Genomic DNA, 15,945 nt, shown 5'->3' with positions numbered 1-15,945 from the left:
CCAAATAATTGTGCAACTTGTCTGCATTCCATAAATGAGCTTGTAAGAGTTGTGCAAGCCAACACAAAAAGAAATTTTACATCTCAGTGCTGGATTTGTTGAGAAGGGTGGCGGCTCCTTTGTATTCTTATCAGCCCTAACCGCTGTGATGCACCTGGGTTCCTGTTTCTTTGAAGTTCAAGTTTCCCCCCCCCCGTTAATCTCGAGTTCTACCATATCAGTTAATGGATAGATGAAAATAACGATAGCTTTTCTGTACAGTTTCTGTGGCAGTTGCGAAAAAGCATCTGTCTGAATGTGCTCTAGAGGAGAGGAGAGAGCCGTCTCCCGTCCCTCTCTAAATATTCTCCTAACTGAAATACATTTTCTGCGCTGAAACATGTGAACATAAAACTCAAGGGTGTGGCCGGGGGGGGGCAGTTGCTAATGTGGTGAGTGGTTCTTGTGTTCCTTTTTGAAAGAGCTAAAATTACTGAATTTGAGTGCCTTGAATATTTCCTGATAGTTTGTCTGATACCGGCCCAGTGTCAAATGTTGAAAAATGGTATAAGGTGTTGGCAATCAAAGAGCAAGTGTGGTTGCACGTCAGCTTTGAGATATTGGCAACCTTGTTCTGAGTTCCTCTTTCTCTCTCTCACATGTTGAGTCATGAATAAGTGTTTGCTTGGGCCTCACTGCGTATTTCCATACCTACACAGGCCAGGGGAAGAGGGAGAACCACACAAGACTTGCCTGTATCAGCAAGGGCCCCATATTTCTCACCATGTCTAGCTCCAGTCCGCACTTTAGACCCAGTAGTAGTCTGAGAAGGCAAGTAGCTACTGCTCATTTGTTTAAAAATATAGAAGACCTTAAAATTCTGTTTGGTTCTTCTCCAGTCTATTACTCCACCAGAGTCAACCGGTGACCCCAACAACATGACTCGCCTGGCAGAAGAAGCCCGCCAGCTAGCTGCTCGGTAAGGCCCATTGCATCTTTAGCATACCTTCTTCACTCTTCACTCTCTTGGTGTCGGTGAATACCATGGGCTTCCTTCATGAAGGATCCCACGTGATGGAACCACTGCCTCATGGAGGTTCAGTTGTCCCACTCCGTGATTTATTTTTGCCAGCAAGTGAAGACTACTTTCTTTACACAGGTATTTGAGGAAGGAGCTTGAGTAGAAATTGAGAATTTTTAGGACGGCTGCTGGTTGCACTTTTTGGCCTGATGGATTCATTTTAGCCTATTTTTCCTTGTTTTCTCCATTTGTTCTGAGCAGGGAAAGGGCAGTTTTATAAATGTAATAAATAATACAGCAACACATTGTCAAGAAACACAAGGCTGTCCCTCCTCAAGTCACTTTCGTCTTTCTCTCTTTCAGCATACCTTAAGATCACACCTACCACCCTCCCTTTTACTGTTCTTCCACACTTGAACCACCAGCCCCTCTCTCCTTTGTGGGAACTCTTTCCTCCCTGCTCCCATTCCATTCCCCATTTGTTCTTACCTTTCCATTTTGCCCTAAGGGGAATAGAACAAGGACGGCCCATAATGGAGCAGTCTTAGCGTAGTCATAAACTGCTTGAATGGTGTTGCTTTCAATTATTTAACTGAGGGTTGCACCTTAACAAGGCATATTTATCTTTTCTGCAGTACAGAATGCACTTAAGCACTGTTCAGGTTACAAAGGGGTGTGTGCATGTATAAACAGCAGCTTCTACTTTTGAAACGCATGGTGTGCAGTTTCTCATTGTGCTTCTTTTAAAGAAAAACCTACAAAAAGCATACATGAAAGCATAACTAATGCGTTACATATATATTTTGTGCTCAGGTATATCTGTACGTAAATACAAAATGCTTTGTAAGAACTGGCCCTGAAGGGTGCAGTCTTGGCCAGATAAGCGAGTATATTACCTGTCTGATCAAAGTGAGTATGTCACAGTTTGTCCTCTTCCCCCACCTTCTGTTCTGATAACACTGGCAAGTATCTGCTAGCTTAGTCTGTTGTATGTCTCTTTCCTTCCCCTCCCCACCCCGTTCCACTTTTATATTAGTCACTTCCTGTTTGAACAGTCTTGTTGAGTAATGGGAAAACAGGCAGTTATTTGGGAGAGACCAGGATCTGAATCCCCTTACGTGAACAGAGACTGTTGGTCAACCAACTCACAAAACGATGGAAGTCCTTCATCCACCACAAGCCCATGAAAAGCTAGAGTGCTTCAACCACTTCTTTAAGTTCCTCCCTTTTTAATTTTAACCTGGGTTCTGTGAATCTTTCCCTCCCACCCACCCCTTAAAGAAAAAAGAATACTAACTGGAAAACAGTGGGTTTCTACAAGCTTTTGAAAGAGAACTATTATGTCAGTCCTTTGCCAGAAGTGGAGAGCACCCACCTCTAGCTATCATGAATGGCCGGCCAGTGGCATTGGCAGCATGGATCTTCTGAAGAGGAACAGGAGGATCCAGTGAGCCTGGCCTTGGCATGGAGTCAAGCCTCTACTCCTGCCTGCCTCTCCTATGTTGTGCTGCTACTTGGCTACCAGCAGAAAACATGGAGTATTGCCTTTATGCAGCAGCCCCTTGAGGTGCACTTGACAAAGAGGCTGGCTATTGCTGTTTTAGGAATAGGCTGTGTTGGCTTCATTCTCAGGGACAATTCAGGCCGTGTTCCTGAAACTGAAGATTTATGGCATGTTATCATTCTCTTTGAAAATGATGCCTAGCGTCTAACTCCTACTATAATGTATGGAGAGAAAACGATGGTGTTTCTCTGACCATTTAGTTCTGCTCTCCTAATACTGCTCCAGGCACAAGCAAGAAGCAGATGACATTGTTCGTGTGGCTAAAGAAGCAAACGACACGTCGACACAAGCATATAAGCTGCTCTTGGATACACTGGCAGGGGAGAATCAGACCATGAATGACATCGGTGACCTTAATAGGAAGTAAGTATGAAGTGAAGACAGAAATTGAGGTGCTTTATTTTTAAAACGTTTCAGCTGTCCAAAGTGCCGCAGTGATCATAAGAAGCAGAATAGCTAAAATAGTTACTGTTTATGCAAAAAGAGATGTCAGGAATCTATATCCAGGAGCCTAAGGCATAAAACAGGGGTAGGGAACCTAAGGCCTGTGGGCCGGATGCGGCCCAATCGCCTTCTCAATCCGGCCCACAGACGGTCCGGGAATCAGCGTGTTTTTACATGAGTAGAATGTGCCCTTTTATTTAAAATGCATCTCTGGGTTATTTGTGGGGCATAGGAATTCGTTCATATTTTTTTCCCAAAATATAGTCCAGTCCCCCACATGGTCTGAGGGACGGTGGACCGGCCCACGGCTGAAAAAGGTTGCTGACCCCTGGCATAAAACCTTTATCAGTATTAGGCTTAGGGAAGTTTTCAGGTGCACATACGAAGAGTATATCTACAATTGTAAAGTGTGAATGAGGCCAAAGTGTCTTTAAAGAAATATGGTTCATTCACATACATTCCCAGGATTTACTGTAGCTCCCCATTCAGTGTACAGTTTGTGGCATTCCTGGATGTGCTGCTGCAGTTTGTGTGGAATGGCTTCCTTAGATGCAGAACTAGCAACAAAGGTGCAGGGTTAAAAGCTGAAGGGTTAAAACAAGGCGGCATTAAAGAACTTAAAAGTTTGGCTGAATACAACAGTTTTAACTTGGTGCTGGAAATGGCAAAGTTCAGTTATCAGATATGCTTCTTTTGAGGAAACTGACCTGTACTCCTAGGGCCACCACCAAGAGCAACTCAGATTTCAGTTCTCATAACTGTGGAGTCCTGGTCCAGTCCCCCTCCCCACAATCCGCTGCCACGGCTGCCCCAAAGATCAATTTTAAAGCATGGGCCAGGGCCAGGCCACTTGGGGATACTAAGGTCATGACCTGTACCTTTTAAATGGAAGCTGACTGGTTGCTTGTGCAGCTGTCCATCCATAGGTGCAGTGTATTCCCTGCCAGTTTCCATATGTAATTGAGTGATTTGTGTGTATTTGCATTGAACTGTTTAATTGTTTATCTGAAAGCGTCTCTGAATAACTTTATTCAAAAGGCTGCCCTATACTGCCAAACCATTGATCCATCAAGTTCAGTATGATGTGTTCTGACAGGCACCAGCTCTTCTAAGTCTTTTTAGTCTTTCAGGACTGCTCCAGGCACCAGTCTTTCCCAGCTCTGCTCCCAAAGATCTACGTTCAAAAGATGCCAGAGATTAAATGAGGGGCTCTTTGTGTGCAAAAGTTTGTTCAGCTACTGAGCTGCAGGCCCTTTCCATCTGGTGCAGCCGTACCCACCTACCCACTCCTTGAGCACAAGACCTGTTGCATCCAAAGCAGAAATAGTACCTTAGACCAACAGGCCAGAGGAACAATAGTAAGGTTATCTTTGGTTCCTAGGTATAACCAGGCAAAAGACATTTCCCGAGATCTAGAAAAGCAGGCAAACAAAGTCCATGCAGATGCTGAGGAGGCTGGGAATAAGGCCCTGCAGATCTATGCCAACCTCACCAGTCTGCCATCTATAGACTCTGAGGAGCTAGAGGTATGTTTTTTATTCTCATCTTACTATTTTTGAAATACATACAGCAACCAAACATAGTCGACACTAACAACATCATGGCTGATCCCAAAGGGGGATAGATTTCAAAGGTGCAATAGGACATGTATATTCATTTTTAAAGTTCTTCAGTCCAGTAAGTGTTTCCACACGTTATAATGCATTCAAGGTGGGTGACATGCTTGATTATCCCATTGCAAGTAAGAAATGGAACAGCGGCCAGGTGGCATAGAAGGACATCGGACCCAGTTTGCCTCTGGCCACCCCTGTTTGGCAAGTCAACTTTTCTACAAGTGCAACTGACTATTCTTGTGTCAGTGTGGTGTTAGTGGTTAAGAGCGGTAGACTCGTAATCTCGTGAACCGGGTTCACATCTCCGCTCCTCCACATGCAGCTGCTGGGTGACCTTGGGCTAGTCACACTTCTCTGAAGTCTCTCAGCCCCACTCACCTCACAGAGTGTTTGTAGTGAGGGAGGAAGGGAAAGGAGAATGTTAGCCGCTTGGAGACTCCTTCGGGTAGTGAAAAGCGGGTAGTGAAAAGCGGGATATCAAATCCAAACTCTTCTTCCTCTTCTTCTTCTTCTTCTTCTTCTTCTTCTTCTTCTTCTTCTTCGAGTCTTGATAAGCTAGTTGTGGTGTGGCAGCATGTGGCTATCTCCAAACATGCTGCCATGATCAATAAAATTAGCATCACTTTATAGCTTGTGTTGATTAAGAGTAATCTGAAACACCTAATAAAGGAGACAGGTTGCATATCTTTCTGAGCTAGAGATATCCTGAGTTGGGCTTTGTGTGGAGTTTGTTGGAAGAGCTTTAAAGCACCAATAAAACTGAAACTTGTTTTGCTTTTGTGGGTGACACCAGAAATAAATGGTTCAAGCTCTTGGTGTCAGCTAAGAGATTGTTCGTTTAATTCTTTTTGAAATATAATCACTTTGAGTAACCCTGGTGGACAAAAAAATATAAGAAAGGTTTAAAGTACAGGACTCTTTATATTTTATGTCAATCAAACACATTTAAAAAAAGATAGGAAAAGGCTATTGTAAGTGATTCCAAGGATCCACGGTCCATACTGAGGAGGCTGCGCTATCACTCAGTGCCTGTCTTTTCCTACACACTTCTGGTGTACAGAGGTGCTGGGAACCATGAGAAACGAACTTCTTATGTTTGCCAGTGCCTCTGCTCCACATGCTGGCAGCAGCAGCAGCAGCAGCAAAGGCCCCACTGCAGTACCCAGATGTGCCTTCTTCCCACCAACTTAGTAAGTCAGGCAGAAGATGAGTGGAATGGAAGGCACATGTTGAGCACTATAGCAAAGGCCAGATCCACTCCTTACCCTGCAAGGTGTTCAACTAAGTTTTCTTTTCCTAGTAGATGTACTGAAATTAATGAACACTACTAAATTTGGTTCACCATTTTCAGTGGGTTTACTCTGGGTAAAATTTAGTTGAATACCGTCCCCCATATGGAAATTGGATTATATTGTCAGACACCTAAAATACGTTCTGCAATACATTTTGGGAAAATCAAAACTGAAGCAGAAAGCAGTGGTGGTCCAGCCATCACCAGATATAAGGATGTGCTGCAGATAGCACTGCGGTATCTGATCCTGGTTTAAAGGGTGGGTTTGATGTTTGTAAATTCAGCCCCTTGGAAATGTGCCATAAAATGTATAATACACAGTTGCTGCATTCACAAAAGCCATTTCTCTTCCTGTTTTCTTCTTGTGCAGAATGAGGCGAATAAGATCAAGAAGGAAGCCAGAGAATTGGATCAGCTCATTAACAGGAAGCTGAAGGATTATGAGGACCTAAGAGAAGACATGAAAGGGAAAGAGCTGGAAGTACAGAACCTTTTGGAGAAGGGCAAGACTGAACAGCAGGTCAGTTCTACTTTTATGTAAGCTCCTACCCTGACAAAAGCCATAAATGCAGGTTAAAACATGGGTGGCTTAACTGCTCTCAACCTTTGAAAACTTGTGTTAACCGATTCATGGAGAGGTATGGTGGACATGTGTTTCGGGCTTTTTTTGATCATGTGTTCTGTAGAATGGCTGCACCATGCGCAGGACAGAGCTAGGTGCAAAGTGTTCATGGAGAGACAACATGGGCCCCAGAGCCTAGGAAAAGTGGCCTGGAGACGAGGAAAGCACAGGTGGAGAGATAGTAGGCAGTAAGGGAGAAACAATTTGGTGTAAAAGGTAAGTGAAGGTTTTAGTATCCAAGCCAAAAGAGACCATAGTGGTGTAAACTAGTATACACAGCTGTTAGTAAAGCAGAATCAGCAGTTAAAAACAGAGTTGGGGAGGATGAAGAACCTTTCCCATTCTTTAGCATCTTTGTCCTTAAAATATATGAACTGTTTAAAAGGTTTAGATTTTGTTCTTGTGACTGTGCAACTGTACTTCCCAACCTATACTGTTTAACTTCCTTGTAAGCTGCTTTAGTCACGTGATAATCAGAGACTCTTAGGTTCAGCATGGTTTAGAGGCCGCTTCCTCCGTTGTGTCTGATTACACCCTCCTTGAAATCCACGGAAGAAAGAAGCATTGTCAGTGGCTCTCTCCTCTCTGCTGGAACTCACGCCCACTGAAGACTCACGAAATCCAAGCCGGAGTGTATTTCAGAAGCATTGCAAAGCCATAAGCTTTGGGCTGCCTTGTGGGGCTAGAATTAAGGTGGGGAAACTAGGGACTTGACTCCTGCCCCTGCACCTTTGGGAAAACATTGGAGCTGCCCAGAGTGGGTGGGGTACAAATAAAACAACAACAACAACAACAACAACAACAACAACAACAACAATGCTCAGACTGTGGCAGGAATCCACCCAGCACTCATGGGGAAATGTGGTGTGATCTCTTAGAGTAATCAAGTGAAACTTTTAACACATGGCATGATAAAAGTCTGTAATTTTATTAGGACAAGTTACTTGTTGTTTACTGTTGTTACAATTGTTTTCTCAAAATTTGTCTTCTGTACCATGAAAATAAATAAAAGCAGTATTATTTTTTAAAAAAATAAATTAAATTAAAAAATTGAAATTAAATAGAAACAGTCTGTGCATAATACTCGCTATATGAGGGCATTGTAGAGAGAGGGAGAGAGCATATGGGTCACCTGCTGTGTTGTGTCTGTTTGCACAGACTGCTGATCAGCTCTTGGCTCGAGCAGATGCTGCCAAGGCTCTGGCTGAAGAATCCGCCAAGAAGGGGAGCAACACACTCCAGGAGGCCAATGACATTCTCAGCAACTTGAAAGGTAGGCAGCATGGTTTGAGTCAATGGTTTGAGCAAATGCATGGAAACTGGTGGGTTTGCCAAATAGCTTAGCATGCTTTGTAACTGGACACAGATTTGAACTTTGGTCAAAAACGCCAACCAGTGTAGCAGGATTCCCAAGGTGTAAATTAACCGTAATACATTTCAGCCCTTGTACATGTTTCCTTCTGACAAATTTATTGTAGCCGTGTACATGACAAGACAGAAAAGGCTAAGATAATCACTTGTGAGGATCTTTTGTAAGCTCCTCTGAAAGCTTCTCAGGGTCAACAGCATATTATAAGTTTTTTAAATGGGGGAGACGACACCAGTTTCTTCTCATCCACTTTCATTCCAGTGGGTTTTTAAGACCTTTGATACTCCAATAAAACAAAACAGTGTTTCATGCCGGATCTGTCTGTCAATGGCTGTTAGCTACAGTTGCTATTTGGGCCTTCCCTGTTTGGAAGCAATATACCCCTGAATATCAGATCTAGGGAAAAGCAAGGGGGGCACTGTGGCTTTCATGTCTTGCCTATGGGCTTCCCAGAGACATCTGATTGACCACAGATGGAAATAGAAGGCTGGGTCAGATGGATTTTTGTTTGATCCAGTGGGGCTTCTCTTCCATCCCCCCCCCCCCAGACTTCGACAAGAGAGTGAATGATAACAAGACTGCCGCTCAGGAGGCTCTAAGGAGAATTCCTGCCATTACCCAGACCATCTTGGAGGCCAACAATAAGACACGGCAAGCGGAATTGGCACTAGGCAACGCTGCTGCGGATGCCAGAGAAGCAAAGAACAAAGCTGCTGATTCTGAGAGAATTGCTAATTCTGTGCAGAAGGTGAGTCTTGTGCATCAGTGTTAAAGTACATCCTTTGTGTAAGGCTCCATCTTCAATCTCTAGTAAATACTGGGCTAGCTGGACCATTGATCTGAAGCAACATACTGAGGAGCTTCATTTGTTCAAAAGTATTTTTTTGTGGTACAGTTTTCCCTGAATTATCTGTCCTCAGACCGCAGATGTGAATAGCGTGTCTGAACAGTTCATGAAATGAACTCTCAGTACACAGAATACTAGCACGTCGGGACAAAAGTTCCCAATTTGCTAGTTTTCATGTGTGTGGAATTTACTTTCTCCATTTTCCAAGCACATCATGCCTCCTGTCCACAGCCTGAAGTGGCAACAGCACATAGTCATTCACATAATTATTCTGCATAAATAGATCAGCTCCTGGCAATATGTAATAGACACGAAGCTGTCTTCTGTGAGACCAGCTGCTCTTTTAGCATTAGTGGAAGTCAAAAGCTGACGTTTCTCTACTGGCAAGCAATTGGTAAAGACGCCTGCTCAGTTGTCTTGCTCTTAATGCTGCCCAGAACAGAGAGAGCTTTCCTATAACATTAAAGGGCCAAATACCATGGCAGGGTATTCTTTCTTACCCTGTTGAGAAACACAGCTCAGTGGCAGAGCACGTGATTTACATGTGGAAAACCCCTGGTATTAATCCGTTGTGGCTCCAGGTAAAGATGGTTATGAAGGCTGGGAATGATCCCTACATGAGTCACTAGAAAGGTGCGTCCTGGCACATTGGGACAAGTTCTAGACTGTGGACCCACTGATCATTCTAACTGTACGGGGCAACCTCATATAGTCACATATAAACAATATTCGTACTTCAAATGAAGTTTTACAGTGAGGCTTTAAGAGCAGTGAAGGAATTAACTGGAGGGAAAACACGTACGAGTCTGCATTGACTTCATTAGGCAGAGCCCAGTGCTGGTGTTGTTTGGGACTCAGGAACAAATTGCATGTATGTTTGGACCAGCTGTGCAGGCTCTTCAGCCTTTCATATATACTTGCTTTGTTTGGGTATTTTCATTTATTTTTAAAATGGTTTTGGTCTCTGCCCATTCTAGAATGCTGCTTCAACAAAAGCTGATGCTGACAAGACCTTCTCCACTGTTGCCGAGTTGGACAAAGAAGTGGGTGACATGTTGCAGCAGCTGGATGCAGCAGAGAAAGAGCTAAAGGCGAAACAGGAAAGCGCTGATCAAGATATGATGATGGCAGGAATGGTGAGTTCGGAAAAAAACAACAACCATTGACTTTGGAGGGTTAGATTGGCATATTGTTAATCTGCAATATCAGCACATGCAGTGGTACCTCAGGTTAAGTACTTAATTGGTTCCGGAAGTCTGTTCTTAACCTGTAGCGTTCTTAACCTGAAGTGCACTTTCCCATTGAAATTAATGGAAAAATGGATTGATCCGTTCCAGACGATGAAAAATACCCCATAAAACAGCAATTTAACATGAATTTTACTGTCTAACGAGACCATTGATCCATAAAATGAAGGTGATAGTCAATGTACTGTACTATAAAATAAATAAGACAGTATTGTAGATGAAAAAAATTAACATTTTTTTCCTTACATGCACTGATGATAGTTATTGTTTGGATGGGGGGCTTTTATCCATTTCTGCAGTCACACAATTAACCAGTAGCTGAACTGGGCTCCACACAATCCCCAAAACAATGGCAGAAGTCAGAGTCCCCCAGAAGTCACCCAAAGCAGAGGAGCAAAGCAGAGACAAAGGCACAGGGCAGACTCACAGAAACAAATCCCAAAATCCCTTGCACCATCCCAAAATCTTCCACTCCCCCCCCCCTCCACAGGGTAGGTGGGCTTACCTGGCTGGTGCCACCCATCTTGCTGCAGCTGGAGATGGGGCAAGGGTTGGTAAAGGGCTTTTCGGCCCAGGCACATCTTTGTTTTCTTAACAGGTTCACTGATCTTGGTCTTTGTTAGGTAAGTGTTCCTTACCTAACTTTGGGGCTGGGATGTGACCTGCTGGGCATCCTGAGGATGTTGGGGCCTGGCTCCGGGCATTCGTGGAGGCCTTGGAGTGCTCCTGCTGATGGAGCCTCCGTAGAGAGCTCGGAACATTCATTTCCGGGTTTAAAACGTTCATAACCCGAAAAACGTAACTCGAGGCATTCATAACCCAGAGGTACCACTGTATGTTTGGGACTCTTTTTTAAAAGAGATTTTACAAAAACCATGCATGGCTGCCTGCCCTTCAAAGAAGTCTCATGCCATTTGGAAATCATTTTCTTCTTTTCTCTTTCTCATCCTCTCACCTTTGTCTTCCTGGGCGACTCCCTTGTCTTCCAGCAGAAATGACATTGCATGATGCTGCAGTGTTCAAGACAGAGTTGACACATGCATGCTCATTACTCAGTGACTTATGTGTGTAGAGTTACTCACTGCAAATTAAACACCACAGGTAGTGTCTTACTAGCTGGTTCATGTGGTCAGCGACAAGTAATTGATATGGAATTACACACATTCATATGTGAATTCAGTTGTAATATCCATTTGAATTTATTTTTTTAATTCCCCAGGCTTCAGAGGCAGCTCAGGAAGCAGAAGCCAATGCAAGGAAAGCAAAGACCTCTGTTAGCAGCTTGCTGAGCATGATTAATGACCTCCTTGAGAAGCTGGGTATGTATCTTCAGCTGGTAAACTGCTAGAGAGTTTGACCTTCTCACCCTGAATAGTGTGGCATTTGGGGTATTGCCTTGTTTGTTTGTTTGTTTGTTTGTTTGTTCTTTCAAGCCTGGCTTGAAGATACCTGGCTAGCATAGGTTTGTGTAGCTGGGCATCTAGTCTAATAATTTTTGTGGACTTACTCAAAGGACTTCAATAAAATACTTATAGTGTACAGTGTACAGTGACTTGAGCTGTCAAAGCTGAAATTATGATAGACAAGTGGGGCTTAATGTAAAACTGCACTCATACTTATTTTACATATTAAGATTTGTCTGGCGTCTGTCTCAAAGTCCATTCCCAGTATCCAATACAATCTGACTGTCTAAAACAAAACCTAGATGGACAAATCTATGAATGTGCAACGATTGACTCCCATTCCCAGCGCTGTCTATTTACATCCATTGCTGTTTTACTCTTAATGGCATGTTGTTGTGAAGGCAAAACCTGCCAGCTAACCCTGACAAAGGGTGTCCAGGCCTCCACTGTCAGGGATTCCATACAGGGTAGGGATGTTTTTGTGTTCAAATCACAGAAAGTTGTACAGCACCCCCTTGGGGGCCCTTGCAGTATGCAAGACTTCACTCTGCAAATCGACATGCTTGCCAGGTTAACGGGTACACTGATAGCTGGATTACTGTAGTGTGTGCATATAGCACTAAGGTGGCTCTGTCCCTGTTTGCTCCACTCGCCAACCCCCACAACCCCTACTCACCAACCAGTCCACAAGACACTTTATTTGCTGAATTGGCTGCCCAATCAAGAATTATCCAAGCTTCTCCCTTTTTTGCAGCCACATTTTGCACCTGTTTTCACCTTTATGTCCACAACAATAATTTCTTGTACAGTTTACTGCTTCGTAAGTCCATAGACTTGGCCTGTAAAAAAGAACGGGTGGGATGAATGATTAAATGCAGGGAATGGGCAATCAGTCGTTTATGTTGTTGTTTAATCTTGGCTTTGTAAAAAGGGGAAAAAATAGTTAAGGATGTATGTGTATAGAGAACCTTTTCTCAAACAGCGGAAATAAAATTCAGATAACATTTAAATTTCACAATGTAAAATGTTTGTACATAATGTGAATTTCTGGGTGTGCAGTTTAAGAGACACTGAACTGAGTGCTCCGATGTTACACATTTCTGAATTTTGATACACAACTTATCTCTCAAATTTAAACAATTTGAATGCAGCAGTTAGAGACGATTTGGCAAGCTAGGAAGATAAGATTTTTAAAATTATTTTGCTTCTTTAATCTCTTTCTGTTTTGCATTTGACCAGTGGAAATTATTTCTGTATCAGAATGAAGTGGGCCTTAATCAAAAAACATTCCAATTTTGTGTGTTGCTCCTATTACAGGGCGTGTGGAACCTGTGGACTTGAGCAAACTGAATGAGATTGAGGATACTTTGAACACTGCCAAAAACCAGATGAGGGACAATGATTTGGACCGGAAAGTCTCTGATCTGGAGAAGGCAGCTGAAAAGCAAGCCAGTGCCATCAGTGAATATGACAGGGACATTAACACCATTAGGAAAGACATTAGCAATTTAGAGGACATCAAGAAGACCTTACCAACTGGCTGTTTCAACACCCCATCCATTGAAAAACCCTAAGGATGTGCTAAAGGCCGGGGGGGGGGCGTTACCTCAATGACTGGTGGAGCAGTTCTTTTGGCTGTGGAGTGCCTTAATTCCTAGGTTACCTTCTTCAGGACCCCCACCTCATCTCCCACATAGCTATCAGTCCTTTCTTTCCCAATTCAAGGGAGAAAATTGCAAGTTTCTGAATGAACGCAAATTGAATATCCAGCCTTTGGGCATCAGAAGGGTTTAAAGATATGAAATGTATACACTTCCTTGCTCAAAACACTCCTTTTTCTCCTCTTCTCCCAGAAAAGACTCCCCTTTGATTTGCATAATGATGTGAAATATTATGGACTGTTGCGCTGAATTACAGAAAGGGCCATAAGAACTGATACATACTGGGGGCAGTCACAGGCTTCTCCTTTTTTCTTTCCCCCGTATCTCTCTCCCGTACCCCATCTCACAATTTCTCTGTTCTTTTTGTTTCTATGAAGGAAAAGGTTTGGCTACCAAAGTATTAAATTGTAACGGCCAGTATAGCTACAATTTGTAAGAAATGCTAATGGCCTTCAGAATCAGAAAAGAAGAAAAAATCAACTTAATTCATATATTCGTGGCCAATTAAACTACCACTTTGGTAGCCAGCTGCCAATTTTAAAGAAACTTTCTAGAGTGCAATATGTATATGTATATCTTGATTCTGAGAAACAGTTTCTCAGAAATGTTTTAGGGGAGTCACAAGGAAGGAGTGGTGTGTTGGGTCTCCATGGTGCTATACCTTGGCCTGCCTTCGACCTCTGAGAACACAGGCAGAAATTTTAATTCTTCAAGATGGAAGAGTCTACTTGTGATCAGAATTGTTCCTGTCACCAGCCAGTCACTAGTAATAATCAAGGGGTATCTTCCAAGAACAGATAATTTAATATGAACAGATTCTGTCCTTCTCTCTTGGGGGCCATGGGACTTTTTCTTTTCCCCCCTTTTTTGAAAGAAACATCCACTATCCAGAGAGTACTTTTTTTTTTTGCTAGACTTGCCTGTGAAATTTGAAGTCAACATAATCTTCTCTGGTAGAAAATTAACTCAAAATGTTTGCAGAGCTCTCTTTCTGCAGGTTGAATCATATCATTTTGCCTTGGTAGGTTTACCGTTTGTGTAAAAGAAGAATAATCACAAATTATAGCTGATCCATCTTTCTAGGAAACATAATTGGTCAGGCCTAATTCTAGTGGTAAATAACTCCAGGAGTTCACAGTATTGACTAACTGAGCTGGTGGTTGCTTGGTATGAATTTCTGCCCCGCTCAGAATGTCCCCTCTCCCACTTTGATTCAGCTTCCTTGTGGGGAGAAGATCTCTCCTTCCATGTTGTCTCTCTTCTCCACCCCCACTCTGAACTGGAGGAAATTATCTGCCTCTGCAGTTTCCTCAAGAGAGAGGTCTGATGCTTCCACACACACCCCCTGCCTTTGGAGATCTGCATATAGCCACCCTTCAACACTATGCAACTTTGTACGTTTGCGTCGAGGGGAAGAAATTTATTATCTGACACACACACTGGTGCTATTAATTATTTCAAATTTATATTTTTGTGTGAATGTGGGATTTTGTGTCTTTTTTATCATGATTATTATAGTGTGAGGAAAAGTCTGTTTCTCTCTCCCTTCCCCCATGTAAATATGCTTGGCCTTGCTTCCAGAGTGGCCCTGTTCTCTCATGGCTTCCTCTTAACCGCCCGCCACACTGCTGCCTACATCCTCTCCTTTGGCAGTGAGGGGCAGGCTGGGCCAGCGTCAGGCATTTTCTCTGCCCTCCCGTACTGGGAGCTAATAGTATTCCATATCTCTGCATTGCCAGCAGCTGAGAGGCAAGTTGCCCTTCCTTTGCCTCTTCTCAAGCCCCTTGACACCTCAAGGATTCAGTCATGGTGCCTTAGGCCATTTCGGGGGATACTTTGCCCTGGGAGACTCTGCCTGGGCTGAAATGGGGAGCAGGCCTCTTCTGCCCCACACCTCCTTCCTCCACTGTGAGCAGAAATGGGAGAACCACAATCTCATCCATTCAGAGTTCTCTCAGCAGCGGACTTTGGCCTGCACAGGGAGGGGGTACAGGAAGGAGACCCCCAGGCCTGAGGCCTCCTCCTCCCCAGCTCTCCTGCTTGGGGGGTGAAGGCATCACCCAAACTGGCCCTTGGTATTAGGAATGGTTATAGGCTTCCTGCTGGCTCTGAAGAGGAAATGCGACACGGGCCTAGTTCTTACTCAGGTGCTTTAACCTAGGACTGAGCTGGTACCATTTCTCCATGCAAGAGAAAAACTTTTCTCTCAGACGTGGCTCGTTGTCTACATGTAGGGAAATTAAGGAGCATTCAATCGTGGGAGCCAGCCAGCCACATACTTTCCAGCCCAGTAAGAGCTAGACCATTACAGGTAGGCAGGCAAAATCGCTTTGGCCTTGGTTTTTACAGCACCTGCAGGGCCAGAGAGAGAAGTTCCAGCCGGATCTTAACTTTATCCAAGCAACTTCTTCAACAGTTTACATAAAGCCGACTTGGCATGCATCCAGGCAAGCAGAACCTAAAGCCATTAACTGGAAATGGCTTTTTGCTGTGGCATGTCGCACTTGACTTCAGGGTCATTCCATGGTAACTCGCGTTACATTTGACTTATGATTACTACAATTAAGTAATATCTAAACATAGTAAATGAGAAGCAATCTTGAATAAAATAATTGTGTATATAATACATACCTGGTTATTTTAAAAACCTATTACCTTTTTCATATTAATTTCAAAATATTAAAAATAAAAATTATTTTTGTGTGGTAACTCGCGTTACATGAATTGGACAGCCTAATTTTATGTACCCACGTTTTTTCTTTTTCCTCCTCTTACGAGGAATTTAGGAAAAAACTTTTTAGGCAATAGTATTACAGAAATCTTGCCTTTCATAGCATAGTGGTCAGGCATTTCAAATTTCAATGGTTATTAATTGAATAACTTT

The 15,945-nt window shown here is 43.3% G+C and overlaps 1 protein-coding gene across 1 annotated transcript; it reads left to right on the top strand.

The window, feature by feature from the left end:
* Positions 1 to 418: 418 nt before the first annotated feature.
* LOC117047933 (laminin subunit gamma-1-like) lies at positions 419 to 13,301 on the top strand. Its single transcript, XM_033151180.1, has 10 exons — positions 419 to 431; positions 879 to 958; positions 2,790 to 2,927; positions 4,390 to 4,534; positions 6,283 to 6,432; positions 7,693 to 7,807; positions 8,452 to 8,651; positions 9,728 to 9,886; positions 11,217 to 11,316; positions 12,718 to 13,301. Exons 2-10 carry the CDS (start codon positions 918 to 920, stop codon positions 12,972 to 12,974), a joined length of 1,305 nt encoding a protein of 434 aa, XP_033007071.1. The 5' UTR covers positions 419 to 431; positions 879 to 917; the 3' UTR covers positions 12,975 to 13,301.
* The last annotated feature ends 2,644 nt before the right edge of the window (positions 13,302 to 15,945 follow it).

Source organism: Lacerta agilis, chromosome 6 (assembly GCF_009819535.1).
Source record: "Lacerta agilis isolate rLacAgi1 chromosome 6, rLacAgi1.pri, whole genome shotgun sequence".
Taxonomy (NCBI): domain Eukaryota; kingdom Metazoa; phylum Chordata; class Lepidosauria; order Squamata; family Lacertidae; genus Lacerta; species Lacerta agilis.
The sequence above is the reverse complement of the archived record's forward strand: the minus strand, read 5'-3'. Positions and strand labels throughout refer to the sequence as shown.